Source organism: Cyanistes caeruleus, chromosome 4 (genome assembly GCF_971803275.1).
Source record: "Cyanistes caeruleus chromosome 4, bCyaCae1.hap1.1, whole genome shotgun sequence".
NCBI lineage: Eukaryota > Metazoa > Chordata > Aves > Passeriformes > Paridae > Cyanistes > Cyanistes caeruleus.
This window is the reverse complement of record NC_141704.1, coordinates 8,318,806-8,345,692: the sequence shown is the minus strand read 5'-3', so window position 1 is coordinate 8,345,692 and position 26,887 is coordinate 8,318,806. Positions and strand designations below refer to the sequence as shown.

The 26,887-nt window shown below is 42.0% G+C and overlaps 1 protein-coding gene and 1 long non-coding RNA gene across 3 annotated transcripts; both read left to right on the top strand.

The window, feature by feature from the left end:
* The first annotated feature begins 2,978 nt into the window (after nucleotides 1-2,978).
* LOC147653419 (uncharacterized) lies at nucleotides 2,979-6,640 on the top strand. Of its 2 annotated transcripts, XM_086886602.1 has the most exons (2): nucleotides 2,979-3,059; nucleotides 3,339-6,640. In XM_086886602.1, exon 2 carries the CDS (start codon nucleotides 3,342-3,344, stop codon nucleotides 5,682-5,684), a length of 2,343 nt encoding a protein of 780 aa, XP_086742728.1. In that variant the 5' UTR covers nucleotides 2,979-3,059; nucleotides 3,339-3,341; the 3' UTR covers nucleotides 5,685-6,640. The 2 variants fall into 2 exon arrangements, with proteins under 2 accessions (XP_086742728.1, XP_086742727.1); XM_086886601.1 differs by lacking the exon at nucleotides 2,979-3,059 and having other exon boundaries at nucleotides 3,195-6,640.
* A 1,691-nt stretch (nucleotides 6,641-8,331) lies between these two features.
* On the top strand, nucleotides 8,332-26,401 carry LOC111923089 (uncharacterized). The gene is made up of 4 exons (XR_015286089.1): nucleotides 8,332-8,975; nucleotides 11,780-11,934; nucleotides 15,643-16,050; nucleotides 24,166-26,401. It is a non-coding gene; the product is annotated as an uncharacterized LOC111923089 (long non-coding RNA).
* The last annotated feature ends 486 nt before the right edge of the window (nucleotides 26,402-26,887 follow it).

Below are 26,887 nucleotides of genomic sequence, written 5' to 3'. Positions count from 1 at the left end.
AATGGGTTCCTTTGTGCAAGTCAGCACAAGTCCCAAACCCCTGAGGTGGTTTTGAAGGTACACTGCTCCTAGACAAGTTATTGCCAGAGTGTTTGGTTAGTGTTGCCTGTTCCTCAGAGTGTGGACTAACGCCCACACTTCATTTTCCTTGTCTGTTTCTTTCATAAGACTCATGCCTTTCTGTTTGCAGGTCATGGGCTTATGCAGCTGAAGGAAGCTGGGTGGTTGCTGAGCTGATCTGAGCTGATCTGATCTGAGCTGAGCTGAGCTGAGCTGAGGTGGTAGGCTAAGTGGAGCACTTAAAGGGATTCACAGACAGTGAGTTGACCTCAAGTCCTTCAAATATTGTAGTCTAGGAGGATTTTGCCAGTATTTCTACTGGAAGTCTACCATGCTTTTTCTGTGTTTCACTGGCTGGTGCATTGGGAGGGACAAGAGACTGGGAAATGGTTGACCAGGGCGTGAATTAAATTGCTTTTTTCTTTAGTTGATCCTAGGCATTTCAGCCTGAAGTTCTAAGGAGAGAGAGTGGGAGTAGCAGAGTACATTTAAAGCTGCCTTTTCCCCAGGGTCAACAAATTCATAGTCTCTTTATCACTCCGAGTCTGGTAATGTGGGCTATCAGAATGGCTTCAGCTACGGGTGAGTCTATAAGCCACCTCCCTTAGAATAGGGCAGAGGTTTTCTTGTCTGCTTGATGCTCAAGTGACTGGAGGTCAGAAGAAATTTTCCCTCCTATTCTTCATCCTAGCTGCTCATGTGCCTCAGGTGAGCACTGTGATGGGACTCGAAGCTTGTCATCAGAAGAGACTTAAAAGGAGCAGGGTAATGTGGGTTGCTGAAACAGTCGCATGTAAAATTCATGGCTCTCTCCTGTTTCTTCCTGGTGATGTCTGTGAATAACTGATCAGTGGCTGTTGTGATCCTGTCTTCCTCTGCTTCCCTCCCTGAGAGGTACCACTTGGGATGTGAAGCTGTTCAATAGTGACCTCATCTAGACAGCAGTATTTATAAGGCATTGATTGTTATTTTATAAGATGGTTCAGAAAATCGTGTTTTCTGAGTGCCTCCAGCACTCGTGTCATGAGTGGAGAAGAGAAAGGCAATTACTCAGACATTCTGTGCTCCATCAGCCCTCAACTGATAAAGAAATCATTCAAGAAGAATTTGAGAAGCCCAAGAGAGTGAAAATCTTCCACTGTGCTGTGATCAGCATCAGAGAAACTCTTCCCAATAAACAGCTCCATCATATCCAGTAGCAAGGATCTCCAATCAGAAAAAAAGCAAGGGAGGAGGTTTGTACTGAGGATGGTATCTAAATGCAGACATGTCTACACCCCATACAAAAAAGAGTTTCTCTCAGAATGCAGCTGCAGCAAGTGTCAGGAGAAGCACATCTTTATGTGTTGGGGGAGAGCACATTAGAGTGGAATGAGCTAAGCTTCAGAAGTTCTGTGTTTTGAGGACTTTTCTTTTTCCATTTTAAACTTGTATTTCATGACTACAGAAGCCCATTTTTCAGCCAGGCTATTGATCAGCCATCTCGAGTGCAAGAAGTAGTTTGTATGGGCCTGAAGGTTTTTATGCTGCTGTGCAAACCATAAGTTGGTCATATGTGATCTTTTGTCAGTCAATAAACAGATCTTTGGAAGTGTTCCTAATTCAGGAGAGAAACCCTGACATCTTTGTTTCCACAAAAGATCTGTGAGGCAGGACCGTGCTGGTGTAAAAGAAGTGTAGCTTTAAGACTGGATGATGTCACAACTTCCTGTGCATCATTCAAGCAATATGGATTTCTTTATTTCTCACTAAATCAGTAAATAAATGTTAGCTAATATGACATACTGCCCCCAAAGTACTTGTCACGAATGAGTGTGCTTGAGATTGCCCAAAAAAAAGAAAGAGCTGATCCCAGGTGATGTATCAAGGCCAAGGCCTAAAAAGTATTTCTCAGATCACACTGCAGCCTGGAAAGGAGCAGGGGAGGAGAGATGCACCACTACAGTAATAAATATTAATATTAATAGTAAAAAAGTTCCCCCTTGAATAATAAATAAAAGCTTATACCTGTATACTGAGAACATCCATGAGTCATCCCACCCAAATTTATATTTGACAAGGGTTGTGTAGAAGGGCACTTGTGTCTGCTTTGTAAAGTGAAGCTCAGGGGTTCCCAGTGTTATAAGTAGATCAGTAGTTGTAACAAGTTGATTATGTGTTAATTGTTAATTCATTGTTAGGTTATAAGTTAATTGTTATTTAATATATGTTTTTAAATAATGGTTAGTATTTGTTGTTAGGAAGTTCAGGTCTTTGTGGTTCTATTAGGGAAATGGGTAAAATCCGGTGGTGGGTGTGGGTGTGGAACCAGGGGTGACTCAGGGTGGCTCAGGGCTGACAGGGTACTGCTCAGCAGTATCGAGGACTGAGCAAGCCAAGAGAACACTCCAGAACATGACCTCCGAGGAGTGACATCTGTATCGCAGATAACCATTGGTGGAAGAGGTGACCAATCATTTGACAGCCTGGAGAAATGATTGGTCTAGAGTGCACTGAGGACCAATGAGAGTTCTGGAAATGGGCCAATCAGAGAGGGGATTGTAAACGGACCAATCCTGGAAAGAGGAGGCCTATAAAGGTGGCCGTGAGACTTCACTTGGGGCCTTCCTGCAGAATTCGATGTCCAAAGGGGCACCTGGTGTACTTGTATGGCTGTTTGTCCAATTTGCTGAGAGGGGCTTGGGCTTATCCTGGGCTCCTGCCTTCTCCTGATGTTTCTCTTTTGTTTAATAAATGAGTTGACTTGTATTTTCACCAAAACGTCCAAGCCTCATTTACAACACAAAGTTCCTGAGTGATGGGTCTGCACTTGGTGTCTGTTGGGGCTTTGGGTGCCCAGGGCTTCAAAGTTGAGTTCCCTGAGCCGGGCTGGGGATGGCGGGTGGGGCTGGCCTGTGATGCGCTCTGGGTTCTGTGACAGCACAGGGGCCGTGTCACAATGGGGACAGCTGTAAAAGGCCCCAGTGAGCCCCGCTGCCCCAGTAGAGCCTGGGCAAGCGGTGAGTGCACACGCAGTGGGGACAGGGCTGGAGGAGGGCTGGGCTGGGGCAGAAGCGCTGACACCCAGGGCATGAGTTCTGTCCCTGCATCCAGGGCCCAGCCCCTGGTGGGAGCGCCTTGCTCGGGGCCTGGCGCTTGCGGGGACAGCGATGCAGGCCTTGCCACCTGCCAGCTGCCGGGGCCCTCTCCTTCCTGCCGCCACATCCCTGCGGCTCCTGCCCCCCACTGTCTGTCTCCATTCTGGTCCCACTGAACAGCTTCTGTGTGTCCTCCTGCAGACCATGGCTTTATTACCATTGCTCTTCGTGCTCGTGCAAAGCCTGATCCAGTACCCGCAGCCAGCTGGGGATGGGCTGGATGAGGCCACGCACCGGCGAATGCAGGAGCGGCAGGAGCTGCTGGACCGCGAGATGGCTCGGCTGCTGCAGGAGCTGGAGCAGGGGCCCCCGGAGCAGCAGGACGAGGGCTGGGGAGCCGTGCTCTTTGGTGCTCTGCAGCAGTGGCCATTCTGGGTGCTTGCTGGAGTCCTACTCCTCTTGGGCCTGTGGTTTAGCTGCAGCAGAAGGAGCCGTGAAGCCAGCAGAAGTGGCAAGGACCAGAGCTCCTGCAAGACCTTGAGAGATGAGAGAGGAAAAGAACAGGAGGGAGACGGTTTTGATTCAAGGGAAGGCGAGGAAAACATTGATGTGACTGTGGAGGCAGACAACAGCAGCAGTGGAAATGACAGAGAAGGCAGTCCTGTGGCTTCCAATGAGGGAGACGATGATGATGCCATTGAAGGCAATGATGAGGTGAAGGGGAAGGAAGACACTGATGTTAAGAGTGACAATGGCCGTGACTTAAAGAAAGATGAAAGACTGAGTGATGAGAATGTGCCAGGAGACAATACTGCAGAAGGAAATGAAGAACCTGGCAATGTTGCTGGAAATGCAGAAGGCCTAGATGAAGCAAATGGAGGAGCAAACAAGGATGTGCAGGTGGAGCAAGACAAGGATGCTGGAAAGGAAGAAGGAGATGGAAATGAAGAAAAAAACAATGGTGGAAATATGAAGGCAGGCAACAGAGATGTAAATGAAGGTGAAGACAATGTAGATGGAAAGGAAGAATACACGGATGTGCAAGTGCAGGAAAGCAGTGATGCCAGTGAACAGAGAAGCAGTGATTGGACTGGGCAGGAGGATAGCATTGGAATTGATTGTGGGAAGGAAGTTGACAATAGTGGTTTTCCTGCAACTGAGGAAGAAAATAAGGAAATTGAAAAAGAAGATGACGATGATCGAAGCAAGGATGAAGAACAGGGTGGTGTAAATGTGGAGGGAAACAAGAACAAGGATAGAAAAGAAGACGAACAAGGTAATGTGGCTGCCAGTGAAAAAGAAGGCAGTGATGGTGGCAAGGAAGAAAGCGGCAGGGGTGGAATTGAAGACAGAGAAGACGGCCGAGATGCTGGGAATAAGCAAGGCATCCTTTTAGTGGATCACATAGAGTGGCCGGTGGAGGACCTGGAGAGAGGTCGCTCAGTGACAGCTGAGCTGATGGAAAGCTTCACACGTGTCTTTGTGGACTGCGTGAGCAATACTTTCTACCCAGTGCCTCAAGAAGCCATTGGGGTGGGCAGTGCCTTTGAGGGTTGGAGTCCCCGTGAGTGGGATGGGGTGTACCGGGTTCTGATCCCGCTGAATCCCCCGCCAGGGCATGCCTTCCACCCAGAGCTTAACAGCGCAGGGCAGGTGGCAGCAAGGACCTTCAGCGTCCGTGTGGAGCTGGTGTGCACGTGCAAGAGGGAGCAGCTGGGCAAGCAGCTCTTGTGCTTCGTGCACCACTCGCAGGAGGAGCTGCGGCGGAAGCGGAAACGCAGCCTCCTAGAGACACTCTGCACCGGCTCCTACCTGGACGTGGAGAAAACCTCCCGCTGGTTCCGCCAGTTGGTGAGGTCCTCGTGGCTGCATGTGCCTCAGGCATACTCCTGGCACTTGGTGTTTCAGCCCTGCAGCCGGTCCTGCCAATTCCGGCTGAGCAAAGGCAAGAAGAGCGTGAAGGTGGAGATGCTCTTTGGGGTGCGCCAAGGGGACTCTGACATCTTTGTGGTCAGCCAGCCCACAGAGGCCCAGAAAGGCAGCTCCACCATCTCTGTGAGCAGCCAGCTTGCTGAGGCCAACTTCATTGCACGCACAGCATGGCCTGAGACATACACTGTGGCAGAGGTGAAATTCTTCCGTCACATTGCCAGGCAGGTGCCATGTGAGAATTTGCACCTGAAATGCCTGCAGGTCTTCACCTGCATCCTGAGGGGCACAGGTTTTTCCAGCTCTACCTGGAAGACCGTGGTCATGCACGTGCTGACCATTGTACCACTGTCCCGCTGGAGCAGGAGGGAATTTGCACGGAGGCTGTGGGACATCATGGCATACCTGCACTGCTGCCTGCAGTTGAAACGCCTGGAGCACTTTGTGCTTGGCAATGAGAGGCTTCCTGCAGAGATCAGCTTGCCACCAGCACTGCAAGGGGTTGAGCCGCTCAACCTCTTTGAGCACCTGGCCCGAGATCCAGCTGCCCACAGAGAGGCGATGCAAGCTTATGGTCAGCTGCGATTTCGCCTCTGGATGCTGCTCTCCAGCCACTGAGAGCAGTTCATTGCACAGAGCTGTGCTGGGGGGGCTCACACCCGATGGCAGCCACGTGAACACTGCACAGTTGTTGCATTTGTCACTGGCAATCCTGAAGCTGCTTTCCTGCTCCTGCGGAAGGAAGATGCTGCAGCACATGGATTCCTTGTGCAGACTCACATCTCTGAGTTGCCTTGCCCTTCACTTTCCGGTTACAATGATGCTGTTGCAATGTTGCTAAGGCTGTTGCAATGTCTACAAGGCAGAAACTGGCTCCACCTACACGTCCTCATGGAAGACACTGAACCCGACAGAGGTTGCCTGGCACACCTTGAAGACTGAAAAACATAGCCTGTTAGGGAATTATTGTATTTATTTAGTAACCTGTATTTTCAATGCTTTTGTAAAGATGTAGTTTATCTCAGTATATGTAAATAGATAATACTTTTACCTCAGAGTAGATAATAGTTTTACCTCACTTTACCATAGGAGAACAGGTAGTCCAAGTTTTCATAGCAGGAATTGTGTTCATTAGCATTGCCTCAAGAGGCCTTTTAGGATTGTTTGTGTAAAATGATGTTCCAGTTACAGTTAGTTTAGGCAATTGAACCTCCCTGGTATAGTTGCCCTGTTGCTGCTGGAGATGAATAGGTCACACGAACACAGCTCAAGGTGTGCTGAAAGGAAGAGAGAGTTTATTTCTTCTCCCAGGACTTAAAGGTTTCCACGGCCAGGGACTGGATAGTCAGGATAACGCCTTCCCAACCGCACTGGCCTTGAAAAATGTCCATTAAAAGATGTGTATTAGAAAGAATGTACACATCTCTATGTTCACAGTTACTGTCCTGGGAAAGTCTTCAGAAAACCATGCCAGCAAGCTCAGAAGCTGAGTTTTCAGAACAACAGTTGCCTTTCAGTAATATATACATATATATGTGTGTGAAGAAAAAATAAAAGGAGAAAAGTTTCTCAAATTGCCTGAAATGTGTTCTTTTTATTTAACTCACCGTTTCTTAAAGAATGTCAATCCAGTGCAGCTACCTGAAAAAATTATTAAGTGACTCAAATAGTGATTGTGTGCAGCAGTCAGGTCTTGGTATTCCACTTCTGTAGCACTGTAGGACTATAAATTTTGCCTCTTGAATTCCACCAGAAGTTATGATGGTCAAAATAGCTAAAATATTAATTAATCAGCCCTCCCACTGTCATCATGAAAGTCCTCCTCATTTCCTCAGAGCATGGAAAAGAAAGCTGCTGTGGCCTATGTCAGAGAGAGAAGCCTGCTGTGGGGACAGGAACAAGTAGTTCCCTGTGGGGAGAGCAAGCGGGAACCTCCCAAAGGAGGATCACTGCCAACAGCAGAACTTGCTGTTCCACTGAAAGGGAACGGTGTTCACTGAGGTCACTGCCTTTTGCCTCCTTTGCTGGGCAGGCACTGCCCCCACCACAGCCCCTTTGGCCTTGCTTGTGGACGGAGGAGAAGGCCCTCCATGCTCGTCTCCCCACAAACACACCCACCCACTTTTTTCCCTCTCCTCCACCCCCAGGTGCAGAGACTTCCCTTTCCCTTGCCCCAGCTCCAGTGCTCATCAGCCCCTCCACGTGCTCTCGGTGGCAGGCACTCGGTATCTGTGTGTCACTGAGCCTTACAGCCTGGCTACACAGCTTGTGTGGCCTCTGGAGCAATGCTTCGAGCTGGGGAGAAGCACGGCCTCCATGGCTTCTTGCTGCACAATCCACCCAGGGCCAGCATTATTGCAGTTGGTTAAACTGCGGGTCTGGATGTGAGTTTTGATGCAAGTGCAAACATGCTGTGTGTGTGAGGGGCATGCTGAGGGAGGGGAAGGCAGGAACGCACACATTCAGTGTTGCCACTGAAACACTATTGTGTAACTCAGGTGCTGATTTTAACTGTTGGGTAGTATGCAGTAACGCTAGGATGGAAATTGAAAGCAATGATCAGTAAGAGCAAGCTTAGGTAAACAATCTGGATGTTTTTCTGTTGCCAAGCTGTTCTTTTAGGCCTTGAAAACAGGAGGCAGCCCTAATGAAGTAACTAAGCAAGTCCACCTGGTTGGTATTAATTCTCCTTTGCACTGTCAGTTTTCCTTCTTTGGGAATGCCTCACCGTGCTCTGTGTGTTTCCTAAGCCTGTTGGTATCAGTACCAGTGTGTTTTTCAGGCCCATGACACTGGTATTGCACCAGAGATGTTCATGCCACTGCAGTTCAAGGTCTCTCATTTTTTGCATGAAAGTCTTGTCCCCTTTGTTACGGACATTGCACTCCTTAGGAAGCTGACAAATATATTTGAACATACAAAAATGTTAACGTGGAAGTGTTGTCAAGAGGTGTGACCAATTTAACAACATCTTTACTGTGGAACTGCTGCAGACTGAATGGAGCAAGCATAGCAATGGGGAACAAAGGCACACAGGCCTCCTCATACATCCCAAGATTTACTGTAGCAAACCAGGTCTTTTTATACTTGAAACCAAACAGAACTTAACAGAACCTTAACAGAACTTCACTGAAACCTCCCCAAGAAAAGCACTCATTGGCTGCTGCAGCTGCAGTGTGGTTGGTCACGTGTCCCTTGCATCCAATCAGCTCTCTGTTCCTATGGCTCTCACACCTCCCCAACCAATCACGGCCTCGCTGACAATGGGCACTCAACCGACATTCAACTGACTCCCAAAGAGCTCTCCCTGACCTGAGCCCTTCCCAGAGTGCCTTTGGTGAACAGAATTTAACAACTTTAATATATTTAGCAAAGGCTGAATGGAGCAGGTCCTGGTGTCGGATGCACATTCAGGGAAAGCATGTTTGGGTAAAATGGATCACAGGCAGAGAGCTGTCAGCACATACCAGTAATGTCAGAAGAGCTCTTGAGTCAGGTCAGGGTTTCTATAGGCAGCTGTCCCTTGGATTTACTGAAGAAAATCCCTTATGGTTGGACACTGAAATCCACAAGAAAATTCACATTTGCTCCAAGTGTAAAGCCAAATCCTTTCTCTTTTTTCCAACTTCCTTCATCAGCAAACCATGGACTGAGTTAGAATTTAAAACTGTTGTGTTCTCTACAGCTGCTATCAGAGAGGATAAGCTGTCTTCAGGTTTATTATGGAAATATGTCATGGAATCTTACTGGTATACAAAGATTATTTTTCAGGTTCACAATTAACACTTCCTAATTTGAAATAAAACTGAATATGGTCCCACTCTTAAGAATTTTACCACACCTACAAATACATTGACTCTATGGAAGGATGGGAGGACTCAGCCTTGGAGGGAAAAGAGGGTAACACAGGTAATGAAACTGAATGCTATTGAATTTTTTCTTCATAATAAGGTCACATCTAGCCCTTTGTGAATCTAAACTGAAGTGGTTTAATTTCAGGTTTAATTGCTTATGAAAATCTGAATCAAAACTATAGCTATAACTAACATAGAAACCATCATTTCCAACAACCAATGTGACAAAACACTAAGTTCACATAAAAGAAGAGTAATTTTATCTTTTTATCCATCACTAACTTTTTCATCCATCACTGGCATCTCTATTAAAAAGTGATGGTAATAAACTCTTCCTAAGGGATCAGTAAAATCATACAATGAATTTTGCTAATAGCCTAGTACAACAAATATTCTGTATTTTAATCTTACGGAGAAACTTCATGAAAGGTTTATTCTTTTTTATTTATTCCCACCCTGTTACTCCACCCTTCTTGATATCTTGCAAATATCTTGCACTCATCTTGCTTAATGCCAGCAAAAAAATTACATGTGTTATTCCTTACTGCTAATTCTTCTCAAGCAATTTTGGAGTGATCAGATTCAGGCAGGAATTCAGACTACTTGTGGAAGCAGTCTTCACCTGAATCAATTTTAACAAGCCTGTTAGGAGGTTTGACTGGTATTCTTAACCATTTTCTAGACAATTTTCAAGTTCTGAAGGACACACTTCATGACTTGTACCTCTCTTAAAAACAACAAAGCTCTGAACACAAAATTTTTCATCTTCAAGCTTACATGAACAAGATCTAATTATATTCTTGCAGCTTGCACCAAGAATCTGGGGAAGGAAACTCTTTTCATGCTTTGGGGCATTGTGTCATTGAAGAGAATAGCATTTTTAACTGGGGTATAACAAATACAAAGAGCCAGCTGGTGACATATTTTCCGTTGGTTTGAGTGGAATGTCTCATGGTCTGAAATTCTGAAGATCTAATAAAAAATAAAATATATTATTTTAAAAAAGTATTCAGTAATAGAACTCATAATGCCAAAACTCACACTGAGGCTGCAGTATATTTAGGGGTTTTTTTAACATGTATTTTCAGGCTAAACTTCAGGAGGTGTTAATTTCTCAGTAATGAAATTACCCAGCAGAGCCAAGAATGACAGATCTGTTACCATCTCCACTAAAGCTTTACCTCTGGTCTTCTAACTTTGGCTCCTCGTCCTATATGTATTACCTTTTCTTCATAATTCTGTTAATAATAGGACAAAGCTCTAAAGTGACCTGAAAAATATTTTTGCTTGTACAGTGGTTTTCAGAAAAAAAATGTTTCCTTTTCTCCAGGAGAAGAAAATCCAGACTAGATCAGAGTGAGCCAGTAGTTAATTCAGTTTCCTAATCCACAAACAATATAGATAAAGCATTCAGTCAGTTGTAGTGATAATTGCACTCTCTGGATACTTACTTGTCCCTGATGAAAATTCTAATTTTTATAAATTAAAACAAACAAACAAACAAAAAATGTATGGCACTACTTAGTCACACGATAGAGAGGTGAACTTTATCACGTGTAGAGATCTTCAACTCATTACTGCAAATAGCCAGAAAAACATTTATCATCCTTTACACACACATTGTAAAAATCACCATGAAAAGCACTGCCACATTCTAATTCTCAAGCCCTACTTAATAGCACCTGAGCAAGCAAGAAGCCTTTGAATTATTTTTCTCATGTCTGCTTTCATATACATTCCACGTGATACTAAAGTCAACAAATTTTACTTATTTTTATCAGCAGAGAGAAAAAGTAACAATTCATATCTTTAGTTCTAATGGTTTGTTCTCAGCTGAGAAGAATCAAGCAAACAAAAGAAGAGAAAAGGTCTGAAAAAGAAAACTTTCAGTAGAACTTTTCCATCTGGATTCCTGCAGAGACTTTTTCTTTCCAGAAGATCATACAAATTTCTATGAATCTTTGTTTATGTAATATTAATCTATCTCTATATAGTTTTCCCTGTGGTGAATAGGGGACTTGGATGAGAAGGATGGATGACCTAAAATGTGATCACAAGTGTATCCCACTTGCCTGATAATTTACCAGTAGAATATTTTCATGGTCCTAAGACAACTTGCTCAGTCATTTCTTGGGTTCACAAGACCTTATACTCTGTAACTACCTTGCTGTGCAGATAGATGGAGAGCTCTCCAGGTCTGTCACAGATCTGTGACTGTGGGAGAGCCCTCTGGCTGTCTTAATATTTTGTTTCTTATGCAGACACTGGGAAATCTTTCTTCCCCATGCTACCAAATCTTACATCCTTCAGCACTATCAGGGTCTTCCTGAGAGTCAGGGTAGCAGCTGAACCTCCAATGCCAGAATCTTTGGTAAAATTTTTAGGAATTTTGTTTTCCAGGAGAAATTTCAGACTTTCTGGTTTTTCTTCAGGTCTAGAATAAGATTTCTCCTGAATGACTGTATTTTCCCACAGAGCAGACTTTTCAATTTTGTGTCTTTTTAAGTATACTAATACATCTCTATTAGTATTCTGATCTCATCTGCAAAGGAGGTTACACCCACTTAATATTTAGTAAAATCTTCTCTTAAGGTTATAAAAATCAAATAACCAGTTTTCTGCTGTACTGCAAACATAGCTATATTTCTGTCAATTAGGAAAACTGATGACTGTCCATACCATAACAAAAGGTTGCATAACATAAAACTTGGAGACTATGGCTTCAACTTTCTTTAAAATGGTTTACTTTTGTGTGTGTTTTATCCTCTAAGGCAAGATATTTATTACTCTTTCAGAAGTGGGAGATTAGGTCACCAGTAGAGAAGTAATCATGGTGTTTGCTGTGTTATTAAAATGTAGGTCAGTAATGACATTATCTCATCAGTGGTGTGACATACCATCAGTTATTCTGTCATCATGGATTTGCAACTGCATTGCCAGGAGTAGGCTGAACCTAACTTAAAACTCGACAGCAACTTCCAAACATTTAAACTCAATTTTCATTGCTATTCAAGGTAAGAACACATGGTCTTGTGTTATGTGCAAATTGAAAAGTATTCCCTGATTTGAATTACTTTTTTTGAGCCAGGGATGATTTGGTAATGGACAAGGACAGACCAGCATAACAGAATTGGTTCCATCTGTCAGCTGAGTTATGATTCTATCACTGTATATATTAGTCCTTTCAGCATTTCTGGAATTTCTTGCCAAAATTAGCCTGGCTCTGGATTCAGCAGTTATTCTAACCAATGTAAAGGAAAATTCATGTTAAAAAAACAGCAAGTCAGGTTAAGATCAGCACATTTATTTGGCAAGTCTTGCTGAGCCCCTCTAAGACATTTGATTGCATGGAGCATACAGCCTAAAGGAATATTTAACTTTATCTCCCAATGTGCCTTCTTTAGGCAATAAATACACAAAGGCCGCTGTTTTAAGTTAACATTTACCTCATGATTTTTCTTGTTACCCATACTTATCTATTCACTTTCATCAAAGTTCCCCCTCCATGTAAGGTACATTTTTAACCAAAGTATTTACTATTTGTACTATTTACTCCAATCATTCAATTCAATTTAAAAATTACAGAAATTATACCTGAGCTGAATCATTTCACATACATACAAAGGAAAATGAAAGAAAAAGTGAGCATGGGAAGATACTTTATATCAGCCTGTGTTTAACTAATTAATTTAATTCTCTTCTTTGAGTTTGCAACTAACCTGAATCTCCAAGAGAAACCAAGCGAGTCTTTATTGCACTTTTTGAGTCTAATCATTTTTTAGTGAAAACCAAAATAGCTGCAGTTTCTAATAAATAAGGGCACAGCCTACCCTCATCACCATAATCTAAAATTTTCATTCCATTAAGTTCTGTAAGATTTTTCTATGAGGTAGACATCTGTGAGCTAAATTTCCATACATCTGAGTGAGCAGGACATTTGGAAGTCCATTCCTCCCCCATGGTACAGCTGCTGCACAATGTCAGTCAGAGCTTATGGCTTCACAATCATTGCGTGCATAGCACAGAGCATTAGTTGTGTGGTGGAAAAAATGGGATAAACACGACACATGGCTCCAATACCGACTGTTTTTGGAAATGAATTGTGGGCTCATACTCAGCACATCTTTCTAAATTTGCTTAAAAACATTCCATATGACTCAGTCTTCCATTTGAATATTAATCCAAATTTTCAACAAATTCATCTCCTGAACATGGCAATAAATATCAATTACCAAATGCAACCTTGAATATTTTCAATATAGGGTGTATAAAATGAAGCAGCTGGTTTAACTTTAAAGATAAGCCAGTAATCTCTTGCCTCCAAAATAACAACAGCCTCCCAATGGTGTTTGGCACATCTGATAAAGAAAAGAGTCAAGCAGTAGGTCCAGGAGCTGGAATGTGTAAGCAATCTTCATCCCATCTGTGGATGCATGCCATAGATGGGTTGGCCAAAGTTACAGATGTGATTGACTTGCTACCTAAATTGCTCTCCTTCAGAAGCTGATGATTATGGGATGTAGAGCTGCATGTTGAGAAAGTCCAGATTGGCTAATGGCAATTTCCTGCTGTGCCTTTGACACTCCTTGACTCTAAATCAACAAAAGGTTCCTTCTCTATAGAAAATGTCTACATTTTTATTTGACAATGCTAATTGAATACTTCCTCCTCAAAATCTGAGCACTGACATAGAAGATGTAATTGTGTGTTGACTTCCAATAGTGAAGAGTTAATTACCATGCAACAGTGCAGGGCAGAATCAAGTTTCATGTGCACAAAAGCCAAAGCAACCTTTTTCAACATCCTATTCATTTAACATTAATTTCAGAAAATAATGAGAGGCCACGCAATAGACCAAGGTGTTATTGTCTTTCAGGTCAGGTTTGTTTGCTGAGAAAGGAAGGTTTAATTTGACTTGATCAGCTAAAACAGTGTCAGCTGTGTTTATTACTAAATGATGCAAACATCTAGACAATGAACTCATAGATACTCTGACTAGACTGTGTCCACAATGCTGATTGGGAATAAGAAACCCTTCATTAGAAAGGATCACAGAATTTAAAGAGAATGAAAAAATAATCAAGCCAGGAAGGTATCTGGTGGTAGAAAACACAAGTAACATATTTCTTCCATGTGTAAATTAGTTCAGTGATTAAACAACACTGCCATTTGTGTATTCCCTGTGTTCAATTATATACTAAACCTGCTACACCCTTCAAAAGCCACAGCTTTCCCTGGACAGGGAATTTTTTTGCCAAACCATGTGGTGGTTTTATACTGCAAACAAATGAGAACTGGTGAGATCAACAGCTCATTTTGGGTTATGATCTAAGACAGTATGAATGGTGTTCCCCAGAGATGCATCACTGATGTTCCTTTCCATTGCAGTGTGTATTAAAGCCTTTTAACAGGTAGCTGTGACTACAGTCAGTGGAAAAGAAATACTCATCAAGCTAGAAGGTAGAATTGAAAGGATAACCCTTTCCTTCTACTCACAAGAGTTCATATTTCAAATAAGAGTTTGAGTACAGCAGAACTCCCTTCTTCATGAAATAAAAGCACTCAACTATTGGCCATATTAGAGTCCAAATTCCAATGAGGATACATTTCTGTAAATCCTTCTTGTTAATTATAGGGTTTCATGGTTTGTGCGTAGATTATTTCATGCTGGAAACAGAATTTATATTCATAATATCTTTGTGTTCATAATCTTCAAATGTGGGTTTATTTCTTTCTTCTATTTGTCCTCCCCCTGCCCCCTTTCCCCCTTATTACAGTTAAACAATGTTACTTAAGAAGGGAAATAAACCAAACCAAACATACAAACAAATCTCTTCTAGATCTCCAACAGCAGGATAAAAATTCCAATAATGCCATTCAGTATTCTTCCTCTGGTTCTAGATTTACATAGATCAGGGTATGTACAAAAAAAAAAAAAAAAAATGCCACCAAAGTCAGGTTGTTTCTCAGTCACAGTAGATGGAATTAGCTGTGTGAGTTTCAAAAATTAATCACTATATGCAGTGTGTTCTGGTCACTTCAAAAATATGGCCAGATTTAGAAAAGAAAGTTATGAAAATCATAATCCTTTTGCATTAATTAATTTTGATATCCCTAGAGCAAGTGGTTCCCTATAATTCATTGGTCAGGGTAATCTGAAATATAATTTACAGTGAAAATTCTCTCTGTCATACTGAGGAATATTGAACTGAGGAAAATAAATAATTGTTTAATCTAATAGCTTGGATTTCCAGATCCTTACTTCTTGCATTTGAGCACTGCAGTATTTTGAAGAGTAGAAAAGGTTTCATAGGTGATATTAACATTAAAGAATCATAGACTGAGGAGTTTATTTAAGAAAGTTCTCCAACTGGAGTTGGTGGTAAAAAATAATGTTCTAAATATCTTGTTCCGTTTCAAGGATTTAATATTTGACTCAGGATGTTTTAAGTCCCACATAACACTGGCTTATACGTCAAAGAACATGTAACATCACCTCTCCTCAGTGTGGAATCAGCCTTTTTCATATACTTTTAATACCCAGAGAAAAAAAATCATAGGGGTAAGAAAAGTGTTAAAAAATTACTATCAGGCCATTCTCTAAAGCTTTTTGTTCAGACATTGGAATTAAAAAATGAATTGGACAAGAACCTGACAGTGACTGAAACACTAATAGTTTTTCACTATTAAAATAAAATATTTCACATATTTTGATTCCCCAGGAAGACATCGTAAGCAAGTTATGGACAAATACAGTTTTCACACCTTCATAAAAAATCTGATAAGCTAAAGCCTACATTAATTGAAGCAAGGTATAGCAGAGATGTGGGGCTGATTAACCACAGAAGAAAAGTTTGAAGAGAGAGGAGTTTGACAATATTGGACAAGAAGATAAAACTTACTGCAAGACTGAAAGCATGGGAGGCAAGGAGAAGGCAAACTGAAATTACTTCAAGAATGTGAACATGGAGAAGTGAAGCTTCTCCAGCTTTGGAGAAAAATGAGCAGAAGTGATACTAGGAGAAATTAGTACACATTGCAGTTCAAACTGGCATTAAAACTTCAAAAGGGGGATATTAGACAAATAACTCCAAACTGACTATCCAGTCTGGAATTGCTGAGGTAAAAGAGTAAGTATGAGTGATCCATTTTGAAGGAAGTAATTTGTATCCTAAGGTCATAAAAGGGAGAGGTAAGTAAAGCAAGATGAAAAGGAATGGACTATGTAAGATTTTGAGGCAGCAGAAGGAGAAGGCAAAGCTTGGTAAATAATGATCAGATTAAACAAAAAGAAAAAAGAAAAAATAGGGCAAGAAGACTGATGTGAGGTTGTATCAGAGACTGCAATAAGGTAAAGAACAGTTTATTTATAAAGCATGAGAAATAAATGCGGAGAGTAATGCTTAGGAAGTTTAGGCTCAGCAAGGAGAATGAAATCTATCCAGGAATAAATCAGTCAGCTGAAAGGAGAAAAAAATGTAATTGCTCAGGTCCAATTTACAAAGTTCTGGATCTGGGTGATTGAATGTCCTTTCAGGCTTAGCTTGCCGAGTTAGGTTTTGGAGATGTAACTACAACATCAGGAATACTTTGACTGAAAGACGTGAGTGCAAAGGTAATATATTCAATATGGCTATTAAATGCAAAGCCAAAAGAATAAGGAAAGGGCCAGACTCAAGCTCTCTTTCAGTGTTGAAAATGTAAATCTCATTAGGTCATTATAGTCCATGTCTGGTCCTTGATATCCCAAGCTAGAAAACAATGCTACCTTTTAACTGCTCCTATGCACAGAGAGATTTTCCTTTAATTCATGCTCACAGAGGCAAAGTCAACAAAAATGCTCCTATGCTGTTCCCCACCACTGCCTTTGTCAGGCAATTACTGTGAAAGGGGTAATATAACAGAAAGGACAAAACAACTACTGTGTCTCTGGCTCAAACTGTAACTGCAGATACTTTAGCTGTTTAAAACATTTCCTAGGCACCCATGCTGAGAGTCAGCCTTGCCTGTGCTGACAACTCTGGACATTTTCAATGCAGTGCAACAGTAGGAATCTTTCAAAGCCACAACCAGGACTTCTTTATTTAGCTGTATTTATTCCTGCTACCATGTTTTGGATTAGTTTGCACGTTAGAGTGATTTCATGCACTAAACCTGCAATATATTGAACAGTGAAGTGAGGTAACAGCTGTGTTGTATGGTTAACCAAAAATGTAAACCCGTTACATTTCTGTTGATGTTAATGTTTTTGGACAGCAAGCTTCCCTTTGAAGAATGGGAATATCCATGAAATCTGCTTATTTCTTTCCTAATCACTGTCCCCTATTCCTCCCCTCTCTCTCCATCCACTTCCTTAAAAAAAGACTCCAAAAAGCTCTGGTCAGTGCAAAAGCCTTGAGGAACTTAATTTCGACCAGAATTTAAGCCTATACATCAACTCCTACTCTAACACCAGCTCCTTATCAAGTAAATCATTAAACTTCAATTCCAATACGAAATTCCATGTGGATTCTAAAGCAAACTCTCATTTTAGGGTTTTATACAGTAATATTTGACAGTGTTTTTCTCATTCACTTAGTAACAAGTGACCTAAGATTCCTAAGACTTGGAAATTTGGGCCAATTTCCATTCAGAAAATATTCAGCACCCACTTGAGTCCTTCCAATAGGTGAGACTTTTATTTTCAAAGTCCTTTTCAAATAGAAACTTCCCAGAAAATACCCCTGGCCTCAATGTGTAAGAGGAGCTATATAATTATTACCAGCCGACCGACAGGGATCCTTCCATTGCTTCCTTTGAACCCCCCTCTGCCAACAAACTACTTGAAAACTCCTAGAAACCCTTAGAGAGCTGTGAGCTTTGCTATGGCAGTTGACTGGGCCTGTCAAAGGTCTTTAACCCCTTAAAAAGCTGAATGTTGCTGCCTTGAGGAGGAGAGCTAAGAGGATGAAAGGCACAATCAAGGAGGCAAGAGCCAGGGTATGTTTGTGGAAACCACTCTGAAGGAGCACTTTTTCCCAGGGTGCTTGGAAGGTCATAACTGTAGTCACTGGAATTCAGGGAGAGGCTGCTTTAATAAAATTACTCACAGAATTATTTGGGTTGGAAGGGATCTAACAGACCATGTTGTTCTGATCCTCTGCCATAGGCAGGAACACCTTCCTCTGTACCAGGGTGCTCAAAGCCCCATCCAGCCTGGCTTTGAACACTTCCAGGGATGAGGCAGTCACTTTGGGCAACCTTGCCAGTGTCTTAACACCCTTACAATGATGAATTTCTGCATTATATCTATCTAAACCTACCCTCTTTCAGTTTAAAGTAATTACCCCTTGTCCTATCACTACATGACCTTGTAAAAAGTCCTTCTCCAGCTCTCTTGTAGCCCCTCTAGGTACTGCAAAATGCTGTAAGTTCCTTCCCTTCTCCAGGCTGGACCACTGCAATTCTCTCAGCCTGTTTTCCCAGGAGAGGTTCCAGTCCTCAGAGCATCTTTGTGGCCTCCTTTGTACTCACTCCAGCAGTTCCATGCCTGTTTTGTACTGGGGGCCCCAGCACTGGACACAGTGTTCCAGGTGAGATCTCACAAGAGCAGAGTAGAGGGGGGTGAATAGCATGGTTGGATGCAGCCCAGGACATGGTTGGCTGGTAATCACTAATCACAGCCCTCGTTCTCCTGTCTTCCCCCGGGGAGCAACAACAGGCTTTGGTTTCCCAAGTCGGGCAGAGAGGTCATGGCCTTCCTGGTGCTCCCAGCACCTCCTTCTGCCCTGCCAGCTGTCTGCTGCAGTCACTGCTGGCTACAGCAAATCTCTCCTTGGTGTGATGGCACCAGCACACTGCAAACCACGGCTCTAAGTGCTAAGGCAGTGCCATAAGCAAACCATATTTTGGGGAGCTTATTGATACATTCTACCATTACCCAAGTTTCCTGAGTATTTATTAATGTTTTAAAAACAAACATCCAAGGACTCCTTTGTCACATACTGCAGAGTGTCAGGAATCCTGCTCAGCTTCAGCCAGCAGATGCTCATTGCGACAGAGCAGGGGCACTGCTGTTTGTTTTTAAATATTAGAGGAGACACTTTGACTGTCATCTCACCAGATAAACATTTGGCCTTGTTTTGTACTGAAAGAAGAGTTTCCTTGATGCAACAGCAGATTATGTAGCTGTGCTCAAAGGCCCAGGAGGTGATAATGATTTAAAGTATCTGCCATAAACAATCACTTAGCCACAGCCAGGGGCAAGGGAGAAGAAAACATCAACGAAGTGAGAAGTGTCAGATTCCATCCTGGCAGGGGGTGGGAAAGAGATAACATCCTCTAGGCCACAGTGTCTGCCCATAAACACCCCCTTTGAATTGGTCAAGTAAGCACGGAGTTGTGCCGTCCACCTTTGGCATGGCTTCAATAAATCAGATCTACAGAAAGATGTTTGACAGGCTTTTAAAGTCGATAGGGAGTGTTATGCTGAGGGAGAAGCTGTTTTTCTCAAACTGTAAGATTTAGACTTTTCAAAAAAGATAAACAAACAAGTGAAGGAGCCCCTTTCACAGATCAGGATGAAAAGAGCAAATCTCCAACTTTTAATACCAGCAAACAAATGCAAATTGTGAAAGTGAAATGTTCTGAAAATATCAGAAGTGTGTAATGTGATTACAATGCTAATTCTTCACCATCTGTTTTACTAGTCTAGAAGTTGTTTATTCTAAAAGCCTTTTCCCCCCCCCAGTTACAGAATGTTAAAAGCAAAATTTCTGAGAGACATATCCTGAAATACACATTCATGAAAAAAAAACCCAAACCAACAATTTTTTTCCCTTGCATGTTCTGCATCTATAAGAAAAAGCCAAAATGGTCCATTAAAATTCTTTGGCTAGATTCACTGCCCCTCTGTGCAGAGCTGCCACAGTGATGTCAGTCTGGCTGGCTCCTCCAGTCCAGTCCAGGTAGGTGACACGCGGAGTTTCAGGATGATTGAGGTCAGGTAGGCACATACAATCATATAGAAGCTAATTCCATTTGGATGCCAACAGCAGGAGCAGGGCTACTAGCTGAACTCCTGGAATTAAATTAGCCAGTCACATTTTTTGGAACAAGCTTAAATTAGCAAAGTGACCAGCACAGTGATTAAAACAAAACCATGAACTATATCAGTGCTTTACTTCATAGGATTGCAGAATTTTTGATCATGTATCAAAGTGTTAGAAATAGATTTATTGTCTTATGAAGTCACATCCCTGGTCCTTTGAACTGAACAGCCTTTGCTGCCCCAGGTGGAGGAAGAATAGAGTTAAATACGTTCATTATGACGGCTGATTGTATCTGTTTCAGTTATTTACATGGGGGCTAATTAAGTTTGATGGGGAATATTCTGTAAAAACTGAATTTACCTTGTCAAGCAGATGAATGCAAATCTACAGGTTTAATACAGTTTTGACATTCTCCACTGATGGCAGGAAAATTAAAACATTCCTAAGTAAATGAATAGCCAGGATGTTTCTGCAGATATAATTGCTTTGATTATCAATGAAGAGGACTAACATGAAAACAAGATGAAATAATATTTTTCTGCAGGGATTCCTTTACATGCAGGCTTCCCCAGGACTCATTGCAGCTTATTCAATAATTGCATAGCTATAAATATTCTGTCTGTCTTCTGCAAAGAATCATATGGCTGCAGGCCTACAGGAGGAAACCCAAAACTGCACCACACCTGCCCAGATTTACCCATAAGTAGCTGTAGAAGGCTTCGATACTGACAAGTGAGTTCCTCTCCTTTACTGACAAGATTTATAGGGAAAGAGGTTGGCCCAGTGAAAGGTTTCATTGTCTGCAGGTTAAATGCAAAAGTGCTTCCTGATCCCCTGGAATGGAAATCAGAAGTGTCTTACTACAGCAGAAAGCAGTTTTTCAACAGAAAATTTGGGGAGAAAGAAGTACATTGAAAGCCATTGTGTGGCAGGTGGGTTATTTACAACTACCTGATGGAAACAGGAGCATAGGGTTGTATCCAGAGAAATGTTATACTTGACTGAAGGCTGCAAGCACTCATGTTCTACTTCGTGTTGATGCAAAGCTCAGAACCTTCTCCTGAGAACAAGGGTTCTGCAAGATGATGTTCTGTATAGGGAAAAAGCACTGAGGTGTGAAATTTGGGAGGTTTAGGGTGTGAATGGCCTGCGTATGAGAATCTTTAGACTATATGAACAAGAAAATGAGTTCTTAGGTAGTTCAAGATGCCTGTGTCATTCTTCTTAAGCATCCAGCTCCAGAATGCTCAGCATAGGAACAGCATTGACCTGTTGGAGCAAACCCAGAGCAAGACACCAAGATGAGTAGAGGGATGGAGAACATCTCCTGTGAGGAAAAGCTAAAACAATTGGGATTGTTCAGCCTGGAAAAGAGAAGGTGAGCCTATTGTAGCCTTCCAGCACCTGAAGGAAGCCTGCAAGAAAGATGGGGAGAGACTATTTACAAGAGTCTTTAGTGAAAGAACAAGGGGGAATGACTCCAAACTGAAAGAGTGTAGGTTTATATAAAATATTAGAAAGAAATTCTTTATTGTGAGAGTGATGAGGCACTGGAACAGGTTGTCCAAAGAAGCTGTTGTTGCCCCATCCCTGGAAGTAGGGCTTTGAGCAACATTGTCTAGTGAAATGTGTCCTTGCCACAGCAGAGGGGTTGGATTATAAGATTTTTATGGTCCCTTCCAATCCAAGTCATTGATTCTGTGATTTTACGATTCTTAGATCTAGCTTTGAAACAGTATGAGGGTTATGGAAGAAAGGCCCCTAGTGCTTGGTATGTTGTTTTGTGCCATTAGTATTCTAAGGTCAGCAAGAGCCTCAATCCCAATAATCCATTCCCATGACTGCATGAAGTGCTGGTGAACCCCATTTTCTCCACTCCCATGACCAGTGACAGGACCCGAGGGAGTGTTCTGAAGCTGAATCAGGAGAGGCTTAGGTTGGATATCAGGTAAAGGTTCTTTCACCCAGAGGGTGGCTGGGCATGGAACAGGCTCCCCAGGGAAGTGGTCACAGCCTGACAGAGCCTGACAGAGCTCAAGAAGCATTTGGACAGTGCTCTCAGGCGCCTTGTGGGATTCATGGGGTGTCCCATGCAGGGCCAGGAGTTAGACTCAGTGATCCTGATGGGTCCCTTCCAACTCAGCATATCCTATGATTATTTCCATTCCTGCTATACTTTAAAAAGCTGACACATCAGAGCAGCAGCTTAACACCCTCATCCTTAAAGCAGCAGTTATTGAGTGTAATATACTTTAACAGCAAGCTTGTCTCTTTCATGATCCTCTCTTCTCTCCTCTTTTGTAAGGAATTGTGGCTAGACATGTTCCAGTTCTGCTGTCAGAAAAGTAAGTGTCCAAAACTAGTGGAGAAACTCATGCAAAGGCTGTCCAGTGAATTAAGTATCAAATATTGATGTGTTTTTCTTATCAGGAGAGATTACAGCTTGATTTTAAAAAAATTGATAGCACATATTCTTTAGAAACCAGTTTGTTTGTCAGGTCACACAGCAGTACAATCACCTCTCATCTTCTGATAAAGTCACAGATTCATCTCCTTTATCATCAGCTGTCTAAAGGTTAGGCATCTGGCCTTAGCTCATCATCTGGGCTCCCCCAGTAGTCTCTGATGAAAGACAGACTTCCTCCTCATCCCTCATACATCTGTTCTTTGAGAAGATTAATTGTCCTTTATAGGTGCCTGCCTCTTCATGAACTACAGAGTACTGGCATGGCTGGCTTAAACCCGATGCCCAGCCCTTAGATAGCTGAAATGGGTGAGAGATAGCTCACCTCCACACAGAGAACATGATTTTCTACTTCTGTTCTTTCAGTCCTTTGAAAGCCATGTCAAGAATTTTTATTTTTCTCTGTGTGCCCCTTGAAAACACAGGGACAGGCATTTGTCCTGCAGGAATGCTGATCCAAGCATAGCAGCCTGGGTTTAGGAAACTCTGCCTCTCTTTATGTGTGGCACCTTCAAGTTTGGCGGGTTTCAGAGTCTCTGCAAATCTATTCTTTTTCGACACTGACAGAAAATCTTCTTAATCCCATGCATAAAGAAAAGGAGCAACAGCAAAACCCTCAATAAACCCTCAAAAGAAAAGAAGATAGTTTTGATAGCAAACTTTGAGATAATCCCATGAAAAAGATATTGCTGTATTCTGTCAGCTCTCCTACCTTTTTATTCTCTTGGATGGAGGGAGTGTGGATATTCATGTATCCCATTGTCCAGGAATCTGTCATTCAGATAATCATGGGACTAGCCCCTCAGGGACAGTCTCAAGCAATCCCCCTTCCTGAGCTAAAGGGGGATTTAGGGAGGGTTTTTTTAAGTAAAAACTGCCTCAAGGGTGTGGAGAGCAGATGAAAGAATTCACTTACTTCCACATTTTCTTCCATTAACACCTGGACTTTTCTGCATGCCTGGTAAGTAAGGTAAAGTTTAAAATCTATTATCTTCTTCACAATCACAGATAGCAAGATCAGCAGGTGTAAATGAATGCCATTTTTCTGTGAACCTATATATTATTTATTACTACTTTAATGGCCTTCCTTATATTTGATTGCAGTGATAAATGTAAATACATATTTTAAGGTTGTAGTCTGATGATCTGTTTAAATTAGGTGGTGGGTTATTGGTTGTTTGGGTTAGTCGGGTTTTTTGGGTTTTTTTCTATTTTTTCTTTTTCTGACAAAGTGACAGGCATTGGTTCTGATTGGGTTTTGTGTTTAATTTTCAGATTTCAACAGCACTTTAAGTTCCTCTGTACTTCTAATGAGCTAGCCACATATTTATCTTAGATATTTATGGCATCTAACTTTGAATGCCTTGTTCAAAGATCAAAGTCTCTGAATTTGACAGCTCTAGTTAAATTCTTTTTTTTTTAAACTGTTCTATGCTATTACAAAATTTATGTGCACTACATATCAAAGCTGTGTTGGTGAGACAGGTAAAAACATGTTCTTACAAAGAAAATTGATCAGAGTAAAACTTTGGCTGCTGGGGAGGCAGGAAGTGATCCAGGACTCTCAGTTCTAGTTTTGAGCCAAATCTAGTGGCTGCTGCTGCTCCTTCAACTCTCTTCCCAGAGAGAAGGGGAGTTTCCTGCCTCCTCTGGTCTCACTCCCTGCTCCCTGCACACATTTCACCACAGTACATGAGGTTATGCAGTGCTGGGGTTTGTCTGAGTCCTGCCCTGTCCTTGTGTCCCTGTAGGTCCTGGAGCAGAGCATCCCTGTGAACGCACTGAGGAGTAGATGTGCAGGGCTTGCCTGATGAGAATGACCCACAAGGCTGCTTCAGACACAAGAAGTGGAATGTGATGGTAGAATGGGAATGTGTCCAGAAGAAACAGGAAAGAGGAGATAAGCTATGTTAGCTGCTGACTGCAGTTGCCTCTAAGGAAAGTTAGTTCCAGGAAGATCAGGGCATTGGAGAAAGCAGGGGAAGGGAAAGGGGAGTGAGCAAAGTAACAAACAAAAAAAGAGATTATTATGGAGACACTTCATAAGAGAGAGAAGTAAAAAGGGACAGCAAGCAGTTTTTCAATTAAAACTCTCCCCCTGTTGGACACCAGAATTTTCAACAGAGGAAAAACCCCTATATGTCCATTTTCACATAATTCTTGATTTAAGTATCAGCCTTTTTTTCTACTGCAGGATAAAACCTCTGCTGTAAGCCACAGAGCAAGCTGTGGTTAAAGCACCCCACTGAACTGAAATGGAGAGAGCTTTGATCACAGTGTTTGTTGGAATTGTTTTCTGAGCATTTACCTTCTTTTCCCATGTAGATCAAACACAAGAATATCATTCTGTGTTTGAGATAATAAAGACCTTGAAGGCAGACATCAGGTCAAACAAACCTCTTCATTAAGATGGTTAGCACACTCTTGCTCTGAGGCTGCCTCTGTCAGCTCAAAGGACAGGATGAGCCAGATCACAGCAAACTACACCCAGCTCTGTATACACACTACTGTGTATTTCACATGAACTTCTTATCTGTACTACTGCATCTCCTCTACAGTAAAATTTATAACTAAATAAACCTGTTTTCTTACTGATGGATCTTTCACAGCTGGAGTCGCTAGGGTGAACTTTGACAGAAATTCTCCCTTTAATGGGCATCTTCATTATGTCTCACCCTATCTGGCAAATCTAAACCTCCAATAAAGTCTTTCACTCACTGGAAAACAAATACTGTCTCCCCCTTTAGTCAACTGCTTCAACACATGAAGGCACAAAATATCTTGGAGAACTTCAGATCTCTGTCAAAATGCACTGAATTTGACAAATGGATTCAAGAGGTATTGTGAGGAAGGGGATAAGACAAAACATGTAGGTATACATAAGTGATCCCATAAACTCTCTTTTCTTAAGAGATTAAGCTAAAACATCAATTTGCTACTGTCTGAAGCTTTCTTCTTTCTAGTACAGAGATCTTCTTTGGAGTCAAGAGAATAACCTTCTGACCTTGAGCCACCTCCCTGACTAACAGTTGGCCCATACAGCTAATCCTTCAATTTCATGAGCTGACCAAAATAAAGCCATAATTATGCTATTTGTATTTTCTCTGTTCTACAATTTTAGGCCATCCCTAAAAGACATTTGCCAGATGTTTGAGAAAGACACAGTGTGATTATGGACGAAGCAGTTTTCCAAAAGGTGAAAAATAAAGGAGAAAAGAATTCACCTCTCTAAAGTGAATACTTTCACCTATAAAATGGAATATTATTTAATATGTCCCTGTATTTCCAAGGATTGACAGCTTTTTTCTTCTGTTAGATTTACTTTTGCAATCAATGCTGTGATTACAGTGTTGTGCTAGAAGCTGTGCAAACAAATGAGAAATAAAATCTTAGACAAACAGTTAAGATAATTTCCCTGCACATCCCAGGAGCATAAACCATGTATTTATTTCCATGTGATCAGCTAATTAGTAATACATCCCAACATCATGTTCAAAACAGTAGAGCAAAAGATTAGTCATGAGATCTTGATGGGCTTTTAAACAATGATTCCTAGGTGTTTGTGGTTGGACCAAACTGGTAAAATCTGCCAAGAATGAAGGGATACATGCTGAGCATCCTCCCAGGGAAATCTGTTCACCTGCAGCCCATGTTATGGCACTGTGTACACCAGCCTGGTACAGCAGCACTGCTACTTTACCATCCTCTCCAAGCAGCTCTGATGCTCAGCAGGGCTGAGGCCAGCAGGTTGGGTCCAGGTGCCTCTGGACCCAGCTCTGGGGTCTTTGGCATCATGCTCTTTCCAAAATGAACAAATCCTCTCCATCCAACCTGAGGGAAATGGCCTCAGAATGAGGAGACTGATGTTGCTTTTGTGGAAGATGTGTGCTGGGGTCCTCACAGACTTCCTGGCAAACTGTGTGGGGAGCTAAACTCTACTTTGTAATTCAGCATGTAATTAGAATAAATGCAGTTCTTTGAAACAAATTGGCATCTTGTATGTTGTTTGCTACATATCTAAAAGCCTCATACATTTAGCTCAGAAGAATAGTAAATAAGTTGTAAAATTGCCCATGGCACACCTTCACTGTAAACATTAGGTACCAGTACTTTACAGATTAAAAATGTCACTGAAAATTCAGCTGTGAGGAGTAGCAGTTTCCTTCACACAGTATAAATGACATTTTTACCCTGAAGAAGAAAAGAGTTGTTGTTCTGCTGTTATAAAGTAGCCATGGGAGGAGGGGGAAGAAAGCATGTAGGGGAATAGTAAGTCTTTAAGGGACAAAAATAAGAGACATAGAAGTAGCAAAGGGGATGCTAATATCCATTTTATTGTGATTTTTTATGAAAGATTTCTGTCTTTTGTTATTCCTCCCTTTCTACGAGGCATAATCTCTCCATTTCATTGCTTTTGCAGAAGATCTGTTCCCTCAGGAGTTGCCCTGGTAACACTGGCAGGTTAAAAGACAA